The sequence below is a fragment of the Bombus affinis genome, unplaced genomic scaffold, assembly GCF_024516045.1.
Source record: "Bombus affinis isolate iyBomAffi1 unplaced genomic scaffold, iyBomAffi1.2 ctg00000214.1, whole genome shotgun sequence".
Classification (NCBI taxonomy): Eukaryota; Metazoa; Arthropoda; class Insecta; order Hymenoptera; family Apidae; genus Bombus; species Bombus affinis.
Genome location: NW_026108918.1, coordinates 125,549 through 145,226, shown reverse-complemented (window position 1 = coordinate 145,226; position 19,678 = coordinate 125,549). Strand labels below are relative to the sequence as shown.

Here is a 19,678-nt window from a genome sequence, read left to right as displayed (position 1 = left end):
TTAAAGAAGGTGAACCTTACTTGAACGATGAAACGTTTGATCAAATAATGTTCTTCGTTCGATACTAAAGGAAATTGAGAAGAAACATCGAAAATTCGTTAATAAAACGAATTTCTTTGTTTCTGTGAGATAATAAACTTGATATACGTATTGGTTTTTAAAATCAATATATCTAACCAATGGGCACACTTTTAACAAGGGTGATGGAACATACCAAAAATCTTTCAAGATGGTCTTGGCAACGGAAGAGTCGAAAATATGACAATTATAAATGAAAAATTCTAATATTTTACAGCTGACAACGATAAAGAACTCCAGATATTCTCCTAATTAATTTACAACAAATTCGCGTATATGATCGATAGCTGACGTCATTGTGCCCCACAGCCCTTGTAAAACGATAAGAATTTCCTGGAAAAACTTGTAGCCACGAAATGAAAAATATGATAAAACTTCTAACAAGAGTACTGAGACGAGCAACTTTGTACTTACCCTTTCGGAGTAGGGAACGTGATTAAACGTCCGCGAGTTCGAAACTTTTGTAAGTCACTGGCACGGCCGCTGCTTATGGTGGGAATGTAATAGATATGTCGGAGATGAAAGAACACCGGAGCCTCCCCTTTGGAGCGGTGGGAGGACCCCCTTAGCGCTGTAATCCAGATTTCATCATAGCCGCACTAAGAAACTGTTGTAATTCGATCCGACTGTACTTATTCGAAATTTATGATAGTGAGCTCGGGCTCGAGGTGACAACCGGTCGCCGAACGTAGTCGCGGTCAAGGGATGAACGTTTTATCTAACAGAGGCATGAAGTAACTCTATAGCTTTCCTTAAAAGAAATACTTGGGACGGGGCACGACGGTAAACATTTCAACGATTTCTGTCCCGTGGCTCGCCACACGCAGACTTTGTCCTTCGGGTAAGACGATTGCCAGATGCCAACGCATCTTCACAGTATATGTTTAGCTGGGCGAGGACCCGCTACGAATATTAAATTTCAATTACACAAAGTCTCTCAAATAGACAAATGGCCTGTGCCCCGACTACGGGAAGATAAGAGAAATCTATCCTTCCACGAACGACGCTTCTCGCTAGCAACTTTCCCCAAGGACAGCTAATATCTTTCTCTAACCACCAACATGGAAATTGACCAATTAACAGCAACGTCAATTTCCCTCACCCTTCGAGCGAAGACTTTTCTCCGCGAATCCGATGATCTCGTGCCCTTAGGCACACCCATCATAGTTTTCTTCGACAGCGTCACCGCGACGGAGAGTCACTCTCTAGTGCGATCTCATCAGTAATCGACCTGTCTTTCGTATACGAAATAATTGCCCCCGTGCTCTAACATATAGTGTAACTTAGACGCAAACGAAGGGTAAAGTCCAGTATCCGTTGACCGCGGAAACGTTGCCGGAGCCGAGACCATTGTCATAGTGCCGCGAATATCGAAACCTTGCGATTATCTATCGACGCTGTAAATCTCCTTAATTTGTGTCAATAAACTCAACCATTGTTACACCGCACCTATGGCTAATTCCAACGAAGATTCACCGAACACCCCCACCCCCAATCCTGACGTGCGTCCGACATCAGAAGTGGGATTCGAATCGGTTATGACGGTGAACGGAATGAGGGCCATTTTGCGTGGCCTAGTGGAGGAGCTGAATTTGAAGCCGAGTGCGGAACCTACCAAAACTGTGCTACCGGATTTTAACCCCGACATCCCGGGCGCCGATCCAGTCGCATGGTGTACCACTGCTGGTCTGATTATGAAGGACCACCCCCTACAAGACCGTTCGCTAGCCACCGCTTTGAGCAGTGCTCTGAAGGGTTCCGCAGCAAATTGGTTTACGCAGGGAGTGTTCGAAGAAGGCCTCACTTGGCCAGCGTTTACGGAACTTTTTACGACGCGTTTTGGTGGCAAGGATACAGCAACCTCGACACTAATAAAGATACTTAACGAACAACCACAGAAGGGCGAAAACACGGCGGCTTTCGCCGCTCGCGTCCGTTCCCTCATAAAGATGAAGTGGCAACATATAACCTTGCCGGAATTATTCAATGCTATCGCCTTTTATCGAGTGAAGTCAGTCGACCGGCGTATCGAACGAGTGGCACTCGAGAAGGATATCCGGACCGAGGACCAATTTTTAAGCGAAATAAGAGTCTTCGCTCACGAGAAGAGGCCGGCGACAAGCAATACCCGAAACCAAACGACACAAGCTGTCCGACCCCCAGAACAAGTGCCTCTACTGCGGTGCCTTTGGACATAAAATGACGGAGTGCCGCAAGAAGATGCGGGCCGAGAAACGGAAGATACGACGTCCAGAAGGAGGCCGACAAGCTACATCGTCCAAGCCGGTTTGCTTCAAGTGTCAAGCGGAAGGACACATCGCCTCTGACTACCCGCTGCGGAAGGAGAGAGGAGACAGCAACGGCCAGGAACGTCGAGTCGAATCCTGCGTGGTGGAGGCCCCAACCGGTAAATTAAGCCTCCAGGGTGAGTCGTTCCCATTTTGCTTCGATTCTGGGGCCGAATGCTCGTTAATTAAGGAGTCCGTTGCCCCGAAATTTCCCGGCATACGAACGGCCGACGTAGTAGTAATGCGAGGGATAGGGAATGCATGCGTTAAGAGTACGTCGCAGATTTTGTCCACCGTATGCATCAACGGTTTTGCGCTCGAGATAACTTTTCACGTCCTCCCCGATAGCCACTTAAAATACGATATCATGATTGGTCGCGAAATTTTGAGCCAAGGCTTCGACGTACATATTACGCGCGACAGTCTCAATATTTGCAAAACGAAAATAGTTAACGCCTGTAATAGGACCGTCGAAAACGAGATCGATCTCGGTGAAGTAGACACCGAGGTACTTGGTAACGATAAGGGCCGGTTAATTTCCATTCTCGAAAGGTTTAAAAACTCATTCATCACGGGTTTCCCACGTACTCGTGTAACTACGGACCAGCTAGAGATACGACTAATCGACCCTAACGTCACCGTCCAAAGAAGTCCTTACAGACTTAGCGAGGAAGAGCGGAAAACCGTGCGGGAGAGAATTAGCGAACTAATTAAAGCAAACATTATAAGACCTAGTAAGTCACCGTTCGCAAGTCCTATGTTGCTCGTGAAGAAGAAGGACGGCTCGGATAGACTGTGCGTAGACTTCCGAGCGCTAAATAAAAATACGGTTGCGGATCGGTATCCCCTACCCCTTATCGCAGACCAAATTGCGAGATTGCAGAACGCGAAATACTTCATTAGCCTCCAGGCTAATATCCATATGGCCAGCGGGTTCCACCAAATCCCCATACATCCCAATTCAACGGAGTATACCGCGTTCGTTACACCCGACGGACAATATGAGTATGTAACAATGCCGTTCGGATTGAAAAATGCACCGTCCGTTTTTCAGAGGGCCATCTTTAACGCCTTAGGCGACCTTGCGTATTCTTACGTCGTCGTTTATTTAGATGACGTCTTAGTTATTGCCGACTCGATAGATCAAGCTCTAGAAAGGTTGAACACCGTACTAGATACTCTTGTGAAAGCCGGATTTTCGTTCAACTTCGCGAAATGTTCTTTTCTGAAAACAACGGTACTTTACTTGGGATATATAATCCATAACGGAGAAGTTCGCCCCAACCCGGGTAAAATACACGCCTTAAGTTCCTTACCCGCGCCAACGACCGTCACTCAGCTCAGACAATTCATCGGGTTAGCTTCGTATTTCCGTAGGTTCGTCCCTAAATTCTCGCAGATGATGAAACCCCTGTATGCGCTCACCTCAGGTAGCAAAAACATAACATGGTCAGATAGGCACGAGAAAATCAGACAACAGGTAGTTTCCGTCCTGACCGACGCGCCGGTACTAATGATATTCGACCCTAATTACCCAATTGAGCTACATACCGACGCCAGCTCGGAGGGCTACGGAGCGATCTTGATGCATAAAGTCGAAGGTAAAAATAGAGTAATCGAGTACTACAGCAAAAGAACTACCCCCGCGGAATCTAGATATCATTCCTACGAACTAGAAACGTTAGCAGTCGTAAACGCCATCAAGCATTTCCGTCACTACCTACACGGACGAGAATTTCTTGTTGTTACGGATTGCAATTCGCTGAAAGCGTCAAGTAACAAAGCGCATTTGAACGATAGAGTCCACAGGTGGTGGGCTTACTTGCAGACTTTCACCTTCGACATTATGTACCGAGAAGGGAAGAGGATGTCCCACGTAGATTTCTTCTCGCGAAATCCCGTAGACTTAGGCCACCGTAAAATTGATAAAATTGCGGAGAAAGAAATCAACTTGGCCGAAATATCGGAAGACTGGCTACTGGCCGAACAGCGTCGCGACCCGCAAATTATAGAAACTACCCGCAAACTACGAAACGACGAGCTCGCGGAAGATATCGCGAATACCTATGAGTTGCGCTCAGGTATGCTCTATCGCAAAGTGCAGCGGAGGGGTAGAACCCTCTGCTTGCCCATCGTCCCGAGAGGCTTTAGATGGTCCGTTATCAACCATGTGCATCAGTCGATTATGCACTTGGGTTGGGATAAGACGCTCGAGAAGCTGTACGAGTATTACTGGTTCGAAGGAATGGCGAAGTATGTTCGCAAATTCGTAGAGAACTGTCATGCCTGTAGAGTTCGAAGGCAAGCTCGGGTAAGATCCAGGCCGAGCTACATCCTATACCTAAGACCAGCATACCTTGGCATACGGTCCACACGGACATAACGGGCAAGCTAAGCGGTAAAAAGGATTCCAAGGAATATGTCATTGTTTTAGTCGATGCTTTCACGAAGTTTGTACACTTACATCATACCCGTAAGATAGACTCCTTTAACACCATCGAAGCTCTCAAGTCCGCTATATTTTTATTCGGCAGTCCCTGCCGGATAACAGCAGATCAGGGTAGATGTTTTACGGGCAGGGAATTTCAGGAGTTCTGTGAAAGCAAACAAATTAAAGTCCACTTGATAGCGACCGGTGCTAGTAGAGCCAATGGGCAGGTAGAGCGTGTTATGAGTACGTTGAAAAATATGTTCACGGTAGTAGAGACGACCGGTCGATCATGGCAAGACGCGATTGGGGAGATACAATTGGCCCTGAATTGCACCACCAACCGCGTGACTAAAGCGAGCCCACTGGAACTACTAATCGGTAGGACAGCAAGACCGTACGACTTGTTGCTACCTGATAGCGTTGAAGAAAGAGAAATAGATATCTCCGATGTAAGACAACAGGCGACAAAAAATATAGCAATTTTTGCCAAACACGACAAAGAAAGATTCGATAACACCAAAGCTAAAGTGGTTAGGTTTAATGTCGGTGATTTCGTATTGCGCAAAATCGAGGAAAGAAACCAAACCAAGTTAGATCCAAAGTTTAGCGGCCCATTGATAATAGCAGAGATTTTGGAAGGGGATAGATATACTTTAAAGACATTAGATGGCAAACGATCGTATAAATACAGTCATGATAGATTAAGAAAAATGCCGAATAGTTGCGTTCCTGCTGAGTTGGACGTCTGTAGTGATGACAATGGCAGTGACAATGACGATATGACTACACCGATCTCAGAGGATCATTAACACTATGACTATGACATTTAACACAATGTTTCCACACACAAGCCTAGTGCGACCACACACTAGCATTCGATATTTCCACACAAGCCTAGTGCGACCACACACTAGCATTCGATATTTCCACACAAGCCTAGTGCGAATACACACTAGCATTCGGCATTCCCACATAAGCCTAGTGCGACCACACACTAGCATTCGATATTTCCACACAAGCCTAGTGCGAATACACACTAGCATTCGGCATTCCCACATAAGCCTAGTGATACCATACACGCCTATTACATCAATGCACTCGTGTTCAGTGTCTCCATACACTGCACTCGCATTCAGTGTCTCCATACACGCCTATTACATCAATGCACCCGCACCCAGTGTCTCCACACACGCCCAGTGCGGTAATAGGATCCAACAAACTGAGACTCATCCGTGTACGAAATCGAAAATGATCTGTCATGTTATTACGGTCTGACCGGTAACTCACAAGATGCAACTGGCGCTTTGAATACCAATCATAATGCTACTGACTTTTGTGTTTTTTCTTCCCTACTTTATCATTGAACATCCAATCGAAATTTTTGTTGTTAACCTGGGCCCTTGACCTATTTGGACAGTTAGTTAAGCCATAAAGAAACCAGTACAATATAATTTAGCTAAACTATAAAGGAACAAAATACCAGTTATATCAAGTTTAATATTAGGAAAACCCAATATTTTAGATCCACCCGAGGACGTGTGATAGTCAGAATGGCCGTGTCGGAGATGAAAGAACACCGGAGCCTCCCCTTTGGAGCGGTGGGAGGACCCCCTTAGCGCTGTAATCCAGATTTCATCATAGCCGCACTAAGAAACTGTTGTAATTCGATCCGACTGTACTTATTCGAAATTTATGATAGTGAGCTCGGGCTCGAGGTGACAACCGGTCGCCGAACGTAGTCGCGGTCAAGGGATGAACGTTTTATCTAACAGAGGCATGAAGTAACTCTATAGCTTTCCTTAAAAGAAATACTTGGGACGGGGCACGACGGTAAACATTTCAACGATTTCTGTCCCGTGGCTCGCCACACGCAGACTTTGTCCTTCGGGTAAGACGATTGCCAGATGCCAACGCATCTTCACAGTATATGTTTAGCTGGGCGAGGACCCGCTACGAATATTAAATTTCAATTACACAAAGTCTCTCAAATAGACAAATGGCCTGTGCCCCGACTACGGGAAGATAAGAGAAATCTATCCTTCCACGAACGACGCTTCTCGCTAGCAACTTTCCCCAAGGACAGCTAATATCTTTCTCTAACCACCAACATGGAAATTGACCAATTAACAGCAACGTCAATTTCCCTCACCCTTCGAGCGAAGACTTTTCTCCGCGAATCCGATGATCTCGTGCCCTTAGGCACACCCATCATAGTTTTCTTCGACAGCGTCACCGCGACGGAGAGTCACTCTCTAGTGCGATCTCATCAGTAATCGACCTGTCTTTCGTATACGAAATAATTGCCCCCGTGCTCTAACATATAGTGTAACTTAAACGCAAACGAAGGGTAAAGTCCAGTATCCGTTGACCGCGGAAACGTTGCCGGAGCCGAGACCATTGTCATAGTGCCGCGAATATCGAAACCTTGCGATTATCTATCGACGCTGTAAATCTCCCTAATTTGTGTCAATAAACTCAACCATTGTTACACCGCACCTATGGCTAATTCCAACGAAGATTCACCGAACACCCCCACCCCCAATCCTGACGTGCGTCCGACAGATATAAGTACAGAGCGCGTGAGCGAACTAAAAACGCGATATAGGGCTAAAGAGAGAGACCGTTCCGTCCTTCTCTAATGCCCGCGTACTTGTACCGGAAATATGTAACAACGGTAAACGAGCGCCGTCAGTGTCCACTAGTGTGCATGCCTGATTAAACAAGGACAGGAAATGCCTATATACAGCCTTCTCTTTCTATTTCCATGTCGCATCCATCTTACTATACAGTAGACAGGACTCGACTATTCCATCATTATATTCGCACCCTGCTTATGCGTGAACCAACATCGCCATGACAACAAATCGTTCGTCTCCTGTTTGATGCTCAGTTTTCAACGGAGTTGAAGGGAAACTTTATAAGAGAAAGGAAGTGACGGATTGTCTCAAAGTAATAAACGAAAATTCTCGTAACTATCGAAAAACGATAGTCAATACAAGGATATCATTATCACATTTAAAACTATCACAATGAACGGTGATTTATCGCTGCAAGGTACCACAAATAAGATATCTTATAATTTGCGAAAAGAGGTAAGGAATATTCTAGATTTTAGACTTTGGAACTTCCATGACAGTCATGAGTGTGTTTTGTCATTGATTTGCCATATTGCGTTTTTCACAATTGTTGTTCATTTTTTGTGATATTTTACACTCGCACATAGTATCTATGATTTTTTCTTTCGATAATTCTTATAATTATTGTCAATAATTAATTATTTATAACCATTTACGCTGTATCATATATCATTAAGATTTATCTTTGCACGTATCAAGATGGTAGATAACAAAATTATGTGTAACAAATTGATTAAACTCGCAATGTAACAGAAAATTGCATGAAAATCTTTATATTATTAATAATTATTGTTAATAATAAAAAAAATAAATGTCGCATTAGGAGGAGAGTCGTACTTCGGAACGTAATCGGAACATATTGTACCTTATATGTGATTATTTGGGACGCAATGGGTGAGTACATTGCAATTTAGATATCTTCTTAGTTGCAATTTTTTCGAATAATATCGGTGACCAATCGAAATAGAAATTAGTGCGGAAAGAGGGGAAGGAACCAAAATTTGAAAATCGACATCGGTAACTCAGTAGTTATAGAATAACTCAATCGATAACGTAGATTAACTAGTTATAAATGAAAATATATATAAATTCAAACTTTAAAAATTGGAAATTAAAAAGCAGAAGGCAAAATATTATCGCCGAGGATTTATATAATAATAAATAGACAGTACATTCTTTTTGTCTGTCTTACCTAGAAATAAAACAGTTAATTGATGATTATCGTATAGTGTGTACTCATAGCATAAAATTTGTTCAATGAATTAAAAATTATATTTTTTAGATATGTAGACATTAGCGATGTATTAATCCGGGAAGCTCGTCTACCTCGGAAATATCGAGTCTGCGACAACGTCGATTTGGAAATTATTCTTACAGAATATGAAAATTATTACAAGATGAAATTCCAAAAATATCCTATATTGTGCAAGAAAATAACTGAAAAGGAAATAAAGACGAGGGAAATGACAAATGCGAACAAAGTGTAAGAATTTAAATTATTTAACACTATTCAACGTTCTCAACGTATTCAACGTATCGATTACAATATCATTCAATCTTCGAAGAAGTAGTAAAACGTGTCAAATCTGTTAGCAAAGAAACGAGAAGTGAGTCTGTGAAAGGGAGGAATGTACAACAGAAGATGACGGGTGACGCTACGGATGATATTAATCTCGCAATGACAGTGACACCAATTTTCGCCAATGAAAGCGATGGAGCTTCATCAGAAGAGCTATTTAACGTCTCAATGGAACAATCCACGCAATCAAAGATATCGCAACGGGCTCGGAAGCTTTATATAGACAATCCGGAATTGCGGAAGATTGCTGAAGACATTTCATGCGTAAGTTATTTTCGATTAATATACGTATTGTAAAGCTTTTTAAAAATAAAATACCTATCGATAAACAATCCACTGTATATCAATGACGCAGGGATTTCAGTAAAGCTTTAAATAACGAATTACATAACACTTACGGAAATTAATACGGAGATTATGCGCCATTTCATCTTTGTATTGTCGCAGGAAATCATACTGACAAAATTAAATGTATATTGGGACAACATTGTAGGCCTAGAGGAATGTAAATCTGCTATTAAGGAGGCCATTGTGTATCCCCTTAAGTACCCTATCTTTTTTAATGGCCCATTTTCTCCCTGGAAAGGTATTCTGCTATACGGACCACCTGGTACAGGTAAGATACTCGTATTTCTTTCATTCCCGTACATGTTTACAATCAATTACGAAATAGGGAAGACGATGTTGGCGAAGGCAGTCGCAACAGAATGCCAATGCACCTTTTTTAACATAACGGCCAGCTCATTGGTGAGCAAATGGAGAGGCGATTCCGAGAAGTATATCCGTGTAAGTTGATTTCCTTTGTCTATGAAGAAGAGATTCTAGGTTTAAAAAGATTTGTTTTTATTTGTCGTCATTCATATATAAATAGAATAGTTGTTTGGAAAACGAAATGATATTACGTTCGTGATGAAACAATGAATTTAAGGAATTTTGAATATAATATTTAATAAATAATAAATACATTTGTTAAACTGAACAGGTTTTATTTGAACTTGCCTATAATTATTCGCCTACAATTATTTTTATCGACGAGATTGACTGGATAGGCACAAATAAAGGAGTAAACTGTACATTGTCTGAACCTGCAAAGAGATTCAGATCAGAACTTCTTTCTAGATTGGATGGATTAGTATCTAACGAAAATTCTAATGTAGTTCTTTTGGCTGCAACTAATTGCCCTTGGTATGTATATCACGCTATTTCAATGTTTTCTAAGTAGAAAATATCTTAATATCATAATTATTCATTATCTTAATCTTAATTATTGTGTTGTTCGGAATATTCCTTCGTTATTATTAATATAACAGAACAATAATATTTATTGTAAATATATTATTAGGGACATTGATGCAGCTTTACACAGACGCCTCGAAAAGAAAATATACGTATCATTACCAAATGAAGTTACTCGACTCGATATGTTCAAATTATACCTTAGCAACCAGTTATTAGAGAATATGGATATTGTAAACCACATAATAAAATCTACTGAAAAATATTCTTGCGCGGATATAAAATTGCTTTGTAAGCAAGCATGGCTGCTAGAAATAAGTCCAATGTGGGAAAAACTTGAAAAAAAAGAAACATCTGTTACGACTTTGAAATATGAATTAAAGAATTATGAAATAATAGCAAAATTGTTAAAAACAATGTCACCTACAGTCACGGATGTGGATAGATATAAAGCGTGGAATAAATATGTATGCCATAAGAACATATTTTAAAAAATATAAATGGTTATCATAATATATATCATTAATATAATTATCGTTCGAAAAATTGTTCGTGTGCGTGCATGTATGTGTGCGCACGCGCTATAAACAAGTTTGAAATGTTCGTTCTACATATATGTATACGTGGTATACGTATTCCCTTATAATATATAATATGTGTAATCTGAGTGGTAATATATCCACGTATTACATATGTGTTAGTGTATTTTATCGATAATCTGTCTTTTATTTCCTCTTATCTTATTAACGCATGTATGGGCGCGTATATGCGCCGGGCGAAAGCTATGGGTGTAGACTCAGAACACATATATGCGTTTTTTGCAAGTATTCCGCATGGCCTAAGGACAGATATACGCGTTTGTCGATTTTTCCGATCAAGTAGAAGTAATACTATTACATTTATGTGAGATAAATATGAATGTATTCCTTAGTAACGGCAGTAAGCAAATGCCAATAATGTCTCGTTATAATTGTCTACCTGTTTCGAGGACAGTCGCATCTAATTATCGAGAAGAAAATGTGTCGTTTGTAAGAAAAATAAGAGAATGCAGAAAATGCGATGTCGGATTATGTATCGATAATTGTCTTGAAATTTTTCTCATACAACTGAATTATTAGCCAAATTCTGTTGTAAATTCTAAATGTTTATTGTAAATTTCAATGTTTAAAATAAATAATCAATACTAAAAAATAACGCTCTTGAATTATTTAATCTCGTGCAAAAGAATTACTATAACTTATTACGCTTTGCGCTTTCAATAGTCAATCAACAGAGTTCAGTCTAACGAAGAAGTTCCCTCCTACGCTAACGAACTGTCCTGTTTTTGCGTCCAGGCTTTCAGGACATAAATTAAAATATCGCACATAAGCACAGCGTAACAGCGGCTTAAATTTAAGTTACAATAATAATCTTAAAAAAAAAAAAAAGAAAGAAAATGTAATAATGCATGGCTATGTCGTACCGTCGCGTATCGGTACTTTTGCCTGTACCACCCTACAATCAGAATTCAGCGTTTATTCTGGAAGAAAATCATGTAAAAAAAAAATATGTAAAAAATCTGGAATTAATAAACAAAGATTTAAAAAAATCAACAATTAAACAAGGGATTGAGATGACCAATCCCGCTCACGCTGCGAACTTCGAACGCGGAAGAGTCGAGCCGTGGCCATGATGGGTGATTCCAGGAATCGGTCGCGTATGGCAGGATCTGCCATGCTTTACCGATCCCAGCCGCGCCGATTTCCGTCAACAGGCACAGTAACGGAGATATTTGGAACAGAAGCAGCCGCATATTCGTCTATCTGAAATTAAAGAGATGATTTCATGTAGAAGATACAAATTCGTTCCCTGATATTGAAATGCCGAACACGAGGAAAATGAGACATGCAAATGACAAAGTCGATGATCAATAGGAAGATAACATAAACAATTGTAGATTACAAGGAAAATTTTGAAAAATGATACGTGTTCTAATAATAGAATATAAATAATAAAAAGGAGAATGTAATTGCCATTCTTCTATGTATTTTAATTTATGAGACGTAACTTCTGAATGACCTGTAATGCCCGTTTCCGCGGCATTATGCGCCGAGTTCCGGACTACGCGTAGACCCGGTAGCGCGATTGTTCACTCGATTACATTTACCATAGCGAAATCGAACTAGAATTCGACTCGACACGCGTACGCGCGCAACCACTGAAAGTTCAACGCACCAGTACCGTCAGACGATTCGAAACTTGTGAATCATCTGCTAACGATACGTATCCACCGTCAAAATTTTTCATTGCAATAATTTTTCATAACGTTGCAACGATCGCTATATTTTCAATATACATGTATGATCGTAATAAAGAGTGTTTACTCTTCTTAGACTGTTATTTGTACAACATTATACGGAAATGTATGTTTTACGTGATATGGCTTCTCTCGACGCGTGGATCCATTGGGAAAACTGCTATATTTATGGTAACTTAATCGTTACAATAACATGAGAACACGTAAAACCGACTCAAAGTTGTAAAAACATGCTTGATACAACTCAAGTGTATTATATACGTTTGAAGCATCACCGCCCATTACTACACCATCAACATCAATCATGTTCTACACCACGGTCATTCTTCTGCAAAAAACGATAATTAAAAGAGAAAGAGAAAGAAGAATTACTGCACAAACTTCGACAACCATGGGACTTCCGTATACATATACAACAATGAGATCACCGTGAAATTGTCTTATCTTGTTCTTTTAATCGCGAAAAATCTGTCCGTAAGTTCGTGGACCGTGTCGAACAGAACGCTATATACGAGGTAGAACGGGTTTTTGTCCGACTGTTGCACGGTTAAGAGCACGACGAGCAACATTGTTCGTGGCGATAAAATGAAAGTAAAAAAATGCAACGAGGAAACAAAGGATAGAACGTCTAGACATAGCGGAACAAATCTTCGGCAGGAAGATCTTCTCCGTTAACATCGACTCCGCACAGTTACGCTCGCTCTTTTACAGTTAGCCTCGCGGACCTGTCTTAATTTGTAACTACGTTTCGGGACATCCTCAACACGTTCCCCAACGCGTAGGTTTCATACGACAAATTCAATGTCGTAGTGGTTTAAGTCGTAATTCCGAATGTTTGAATTCATTTTTACTCTAAAACATATCTTCCCTTTGGTTTCAGAACCGATTAAGTCGTAACTTTATTCTCTACCATTTCTGTTTCCACGGTTTGAACAGATGTAATCTATTTTTACGGTAATAAACACAGAAGATTATTTGATGAAAACTGGCAATGGCCTAACTTACACCACTATGATTCTCAACCCTGTTTTCCAAATTGTGTTATATAATATTTTATGAAATGTTGGTGCCATACAGGATGAAACGATCTTAGGCGAATCAAACATCTTATTTTCCCTTACGCCATTCAAATTATAAAATATGCAAACTTTTTAACATTTAACTCCGCTGTCTCATTATGTCGATTCCGTCAACTGTACGTATGCTGATGAACAGTAGTTAATTGTCGGTTTCACGATGGGATTTCGAAGAGGAAATTGGATAACGGATAGGTGAGGGGCTCTGAAGTAGGATAAGAACGTAATTGTAACTCGACTTTTGATGATTTATTGCCTAGCTAGCGGGATCGAGAGCGTGACTGGTGATGTAAGATACTGAGGAAAGTTAATTAAACTTAGCTTCATTACGTAGAGTAAATAAGATGTTTGATTGCAGTAGAAATTGTCACATATTTGATAAATGTTAGATTTCTATATATAAGAAAAATGTATAAAAGATATGTAAGAGTATAAGACTATTTCTAAGAAAGGTAAATTATGGGTTTTTCATCAAATGTTTGAATCAACTTTGTTAAAGCATTCCCTAATTTAACCATTTAGATGTTAACTATCGAGAAACCAGTCCAGTGTGTCGTATATCTCATCATTTACATAGGAACAAAATCTCCACGTTCAGGCTGTACAGTTAATTGAAATTAAAGGCAAACACTGTAACTCTGGCACAACTGTCCTTATTTTCGCAACTAATTACCATTTGTCCCATTTCATTAAAACTTTTTAACAGCCGGTAAATAAATTGATGGAATTTCCTCGGTTCAATTTATGAGTGATGAAAATCAAAATTACTTAAAAGTACCATTCCTCGATATCTCCAAAAATATGTCATTTCTAACCGTATAATAATCTATAAGCAGAGAAATGTCAATGAAAATTTAAGACGAAAAAGAGGTAAATTTACCTGAATTCCAGAGCGCGGCCGGCTTTCAAATGTCGTTGACTGTTCAGAGTTACCACGCTTACTACGGTCCGTGAACTACGGCTTGCCGGTTTACCCCGGCTTCGTATCTGCATACCGTGTGCTGTTGTCGCCGCTAAAACACGCTCACCCCTCTACTCGCGGACTTAACTACCGTTCTCAATTGGTCGCTGTTTTTAACTGTAGTTCTTGTTCCGAAAGATAGGTAAATGGCTTCCTCTATGATCTACGAGCCAACACAATCAAAGATGATCGTTTAAAGTAGCTTATAGGAACAGGCAGACTACGGGCACATTTACGCTCCGATCGTGTGTAGAACGCTAAAAGGTAGAATTCTGAAAACTGTAGAACAAACGAGCGATAGTATTGCTAAAAAGACAAGTTAAGAGTACATAAATATGTAGTAAGAGGAAAGAAAAGATCTTCAACTGACAAACAAGTAATTGTGTCTATCATCATTTCGTCAATGCGGTTAAGGATAGTTATATACATTTATACATTACATTCTAAGAGTTACAGTTGCATGAAACAAAGGAGAAAGTGATGGGAGCAACTTACCTGCTCATTTATCCTCTGCACGTTCGGAGATGCGCATTAACATTATCATAATCGCTCAGTTGAATTATGCTTGTATTAGTATGTTTTATCTTCTTCGTTAATACATAAGAAGTACTTCAATATCGAATCCAAATCTGTGAAATCTAAGTTATATATAAATATATATACTTTCAATGTGATTATCAATAGTTTAGTTTATTTAATTCAACATATGTATATTTTCATGAAAACAAAAGTACGTCAAATTTTAACGAGCAATAGCTTTCGTTTTACATCACTATACGGTAATTTGCAGGATGCAAAAAGAAAAATAGAGAGTCTGATCTGAAAATAGAATGATCTTGAATAAATTGTAAAGGACATAATAGCGCTGTCATGCGCTATGGTGCATAAACTAGGGTAGAATTAAAAGCGTAGTAGAATGTAGATCGTTAACAAATAAAAATTAATCTAGGTGTTATTAAAGAAATTTGTTTCACCTTTTAAACTTTTTGATGATTGGTTTACTTTGAATATTTTGCATATTTTTGCATATCATGAGCATTTGGTACATTTCCATACATTCAAATTTTCTATGAATATAAAATGATCCGCACTCTACTTCATAGTATACTCTATACGTTTAAAATGCTCCATTAGAAGCTTAAATCTATCAAAATACAGCTCCTAAGGAAATGTGAACTTTCACATGAACACATAATATCGATTTTCTGATTGAAACGTATAGACAGATATATACTAGCATAAGCCACCTTCGGCATTTGACTGCATGGTGCAGCACTACTCTCTCTGGGATATCCTAGCCACTTTCGGCATTTGGCCGTATGGTGCAGCACTAGCTCTGTAACATAGAAAACCATAGGCGTCAGTTCTTCTTATTTCCTCTCTCATATATGTTTACTTTAATGTCACTTATTCAGGCGCTTGATATATTGTCGGAATGAAATTTTAGTAATGTGCAAGTAATTGTGAGTAGATTAATAAAGTATAATAAGATATTAGATTCATGCACATAGTTTCAAGTGACATCAATCTTTATGTCTAGTATATACATGTGTATTGATCTATAAGTCAGTGTTAAAATAACAAACAAACCAGCAGAAGAAGGAAAGAAGATTTCCTTCGGTTTTGCAAAATCTATTAAGAAATCTATTAAGAAAAAATGCTATTCCACAAGAAAAAAAGAAAGTTGATTACATTGAATGCCTTAATGAAAAAGGTATTAAAGTAATAGGGTGAGTTCAAAAAGTAAAATTTATAATCAAGAAACATATAACCTCAACCTAACCTATAAAAATCACCAATAGCGGAATATATATATTTGAAAACAATTTTTTATTTCAATGAGGAAGAAAGAAAAGATGAATCTCTAATTATTCCATTACTAGGTTCAAAAACCTGGCATGATAGAATTGTTAATAAAATAGATGCAGACATTTTCCTTCCGAAGGCAGATAAGGAAAAGGTAGGAGACGCTAGTGTTAACGAGGCAAAATCAAAGCTATCTAATGGAAAAACATCGCCAATAATATCAATAAAGAAAGAGCCAGTTGAAGATAGTGAAAATAAAGTTGTTACTTTAGAAGAGCAAGCGGCGGAAGAAATCATTGAGGAACTTAAGTCAAAGAATGAACATGAAACTAAAACAAATGATTTAACTTTACCTTTAGTAGAAGATGAATCATTAAGAGGCAAAGAACAGGTACGTTATCAACATATTGATGTGCAATGCACAGATGTATTACATTTGCATATTATAAATATTGTTTTTTATTCTTCAGTCTACGTTACAAGATTATGAAAAAATTCCTATTGATGCTTTTGGTGTAGCAATGTTACAGGGAATGGGATGGCAACCAGGAAAGGGAATTGGTTGAAATGAAAAGTATGAATTTTATTCTAGATTAAATTAATTATATGTGTTTAATACATCACTTATTGGAAAGTAAACAGAGAACATCATTTTTTATTTCACAATCGTTTATTCTAACTATTACAGATTAGTAGCAGCTGTCATACCAGAATTACGACCAAAAGGTATGGGTCTTGGAGCAGACAAAGTAGCATTGCAGAAGAAAAATACAGATTCCAAAAAAGAAGAGGAAGAAGTTAAAATCGAGAAAGGAACATTTGTGAAAATTATAGCTGGAAAACAAGGTAATAATTATGGTCAAATAGAAGGATTCGATGATGATGCAGGAAGGCTCATAATAAACCTAGCTCTTGGTGGAAATATAATATCTGTAAATGAATTTATGGTACAGCCAGTGACTAAATCAGAATATTCTAAGAACTCAAAAGTTCTAAGTTAGTATGAAGTGTTAGTTTTTCATTAAGGGACTTTTAAGAAAATAAATTTGAATTGACATACACATATAAAGACATAATCAGACATGTAGAAAAACTAATTCAAGAGTACCTGTAAGTGTGTTGTTGCATGCAATTTTTTAAAGGTCCCTTCTAATTTTATATAAAATATGATAAATGTAGATCGGTCCGTCGTGTCCAGTAGTTGGGTGACTAGTGGGTTGTGGTGGTTGTTGACTCTTGTGTCATATCTGCTTCTGGACTTGTGTATTTCATCTTTGACTGTAGGTATCTTGAGGTCACGGTGGATTGTTTCGTTGGTAAGATACCAGGGTGCATTTGATAGGGATCTTAGCGTTTTCGATTGGAAGCGTTGGAGTATTTCAATGTTGGAATTACTTGCTGTTCCCCATAGTTGGATTCCGTAGGTCCAGACAGGTTTTATTACGGCCTTGTAGAGGGTTATTTTGTTCTGTATGTTTAGCTTGGAGCGTCGGCCCGTGAGCCAATAGAATTTTCTTAGTTTTTCCTTTAGTTGCTTTGTTTTTTCTGAGATATGTTTTTTCCAAGTTAGCCTCCTGTCCAGGGTCATGCCCAGGTATCTTACGGAGTCCTTGCTTGGGATTATTGTGTTGTTAATGGTGACCTGGGGGCAGGTTTGTTTTCGGAGCGTGAAGGTTACATGAGAGGATTTTTTTCGTTTATTTTGAAGCCTCATTTTTCGAACCACTTTTCCATGGAGTCGAGACTTCGCTGGAGAGTGGATGAGGCAATTGCCGGGTCTGCGTGGGTAGCTAATAGTGCTGTGTCGTCGGCAAATGTTGCTATTGTTACCTCGTTTGATATAGGTAAGTCGGCAGTGTAGATGGAGAACAGTAGGGGTCCGAGGACACTACCTTGGGGTATGTCGGATTCTATTGGGAATGTTGCGGAAGTGGCGCCTAGGCATTTAACTATGAATTGTCTGTTGGTTAGGTAGGATTTTAAGATGGTGTAGTATGGGTGGGGTAGGATCTTTTTAAGCTTGTAGAGTAGCCCTTCATGCCATACTTTGTCGAATGCCTGTTGGATGTCTAGGAATACCGCTGAGCAGTATTTTTTCTTTTCAAGGGTTTGGCTGATCATGTGGGTTATGCGGTGGATTTGCTCTACTGTTGAGTGTTGTTTTCGGAAGCCGAATTGGTGATCTGGGAGTGTTTTCAATTCTTCTAGGAGTGGAAGGAGACGATTCGTGAGCATCCTCTCGAATAGTTTAGACAGTGTAGGTAAAAGACTGATTGGGCGATAGGAGCTGGTTTCATATATTGGTTTACCGGGTTTAGGGATGAGGGTGATCAGTGAGATTTTCCACGCCTGAGGAAAGTATTCAAGGCGGAAGATAGCGTTAAAGATTGATGCGATGAGTGCAATCCCTTTTATGGGAAGTTCCTTGATTGCTTTATTGTCTATTAGGTCGTGACCTGCTGCTTTCTTGGGGTTTAGGCGACTGATTGCTTCTATGATCTCTGAAGAAGTGAAGGGTTCAATAGGAGGGGACATTTGGAAGGGAGTGTGCAGATATTCGGTAACGTCCGCTGCAGCTATGGAGGAATGGGGTTGGAATACTTCAGTCAAGTGTTTGGCAAATAGGTTGGCTTTTTCTATAGGGCTACGCGCCCATCCACCCTGCGGACGGCGGATTGGAGGTATTATTTGTGGGAGGCGCGTGAGTTTCCTGGAGGCCTTCCATAGTGAGTAGTTGGAGTCGGCTGTGGGGGACGAGCTGACGAGATATTTGTGAAAACGGTCATTATTGTAGATTTTTATAGTTTTGGATAATTTTCTAGTTGCGTTGTTTAGTTTGCGTTTGTCCTCCGGTGTTCTATGGGTCTGCCATATCCTTCTTAGTCTACGTTTTTCTGCTATTTTTTTAATATGTACTGGGGGTATTCGTGATTGCCGATGGACGTTTTTGCCGGTGTGGAGAAGCGGATAGCGTTTATTATGCTCGTGTTTAAGTATTCCGTGGCTGCTTCGATGTCTTCATTGGTTTTTAGTGAAGTTGAGGCTGAAGTTGTGTGTGTAAAGACTTCTCTAAAGAGCTGCCAGTTGGTGTGTTGGTTATGTATGGAGCCATTAGGTGTATTCTCAATGATAGTTGAACTGACTGTTACTATCACGGGGGAATGATCAGAGGAGAGATCAGCCGAGGAATTGATTTGGACGTGTCTTGAGATATTTTTAGTTATGAGGAAATCAAGGAGATCGGGTATTTTGTTTGTGTCGGTGGGCCAGTGTGTAGGTTCGTATGTGGTA

At 39.7% G+C, this 19,678-nt stretch overlaps 1 protein-coding gene and 3 long non-coding RNA genes across 7 annotated transcripts; 2 read left to right on the top strand and 2 right to left on the bottom strand.

Moving 5' to 3' along the window:
- Window positions 1-8,080: 8,080 nt before the first annotated feature.
- Window positions 8,081-10,941, top strand: LOC126927764 (katanin p60 ATPase-containing subunit A-like 2). Of its 2 annotated transcripts, XM_050743796.1 has the most exons (7): window positions 8,081-8,327; window positions 8,716-8,916; window positions 9,027-9,276; window positions 9,460-9,628; window positions 9,686-9,798; window positions 9,995-10,197; window positions 10,355-10,941. In XM_050743796.1, the coding sequence occupies exons 2-7, from the start codon at window positions 8,831-8,833 to the stop codon at window positions 10,737-10,739; spliced, it is 1,206 nt and encodes a 401-aa protein (XP_050599753.1). In that variant the 5' UTR covers window positions 8,081-8,327; window positions 8,716-8,830; the 3' UTR covers window positions 10,740-10,941. The 2 variants fall into 2 exon arrangements, with proteins under 2 accessions (XP_050599753.1, XP_050599754.1); XM_050743797.1 differs by lacking the exon at window positions 8,081-8,327 and having other exon boundaries at window positions 8,759-8,916; window positions 9,032-9,276.
- Window positions 10,942-11,868: 927 nt separating this feature from the next.
- Window positions 11,869-15,198, bottom strand: LOC126927772 (uncharacterized). 3 transcript variants are annotated; one of them, XR_007715862.1, is made up of 4 exons: window positions 15,077-15,198; window positions 14,501-14,860; window positions 14,294-14,446; window positions 11,869-12,050 (listed from the first exon to the last, which is right to left on the bottom strand). It is a non-coding gene; the product is annotated as an uncharacterized LOC126927772 (long non-coding RNA). The 3 variants fall into 3 exon arrangements; XR_007715863.1 differs by lacking the exon at window positions 14,294-14,446; XR_007715861.1 differs by lacking the exon at window positions 11,869-12,050 and having other exon boundaries at window positions 12,765-14,446.
- Window positions 15,199-15,255: 57 nt separating this feature from the next.
- LOC126927787 (uncharacterized) lies at window positions 15,256-15,689 on the bottom strand. The gene is made up of 2 exons (XR_007715888.1): window positions 15,556-15,689; window positions 15,256-15,400 (listed from the first exon to the last, which is right to left on the bottom strand). It is a non-coding gene; the product is annotated as an uncharacterized LOC126927787 (long non-coding RNA).
- Window positions 15,690-15,879: 190 nt separating this feature from the next.
- LOC126927782 (uncharacterized) lies at window positions 15,880-17,501 on the top strand. Its single transcript, XR_007715883.1, has 4 exons — window positions 15,880-16,044; window positions 16,122-16,324; window positions 16,433-16,961; window positions 17,076-17,501. It is a non-coding gene; the product is annotated as an uncharacterized LOC126927782 (long non-coding RNA).
- The last annotated feature ends 2,177 nt before the right edge of the window (window positions 17,502-19,678 follow it).

Coding starts and splice junctions, on each gene's coding strand:
- LOC126927764 (XM_050743796.1), top strand. CDS start 8,831: ATGAAATTCCAAAAATATCCTATATTGTGCAAGAAAATAACTGAAAAG. Junction 8,917..9,026: donor ATGACAAATGCGAACAAAGT/GTAAGAATTTAA, acceptor CAAATCTGTTAG/CAAAGAAACGAGAAGTGAGT. Junction 9,629..9,685: donor ATACGGACCACCTGGTACAG/GTAAGATACTCG, acceptor ATTACGAAATAG/GGAAGACGATGTTGGCGAAG.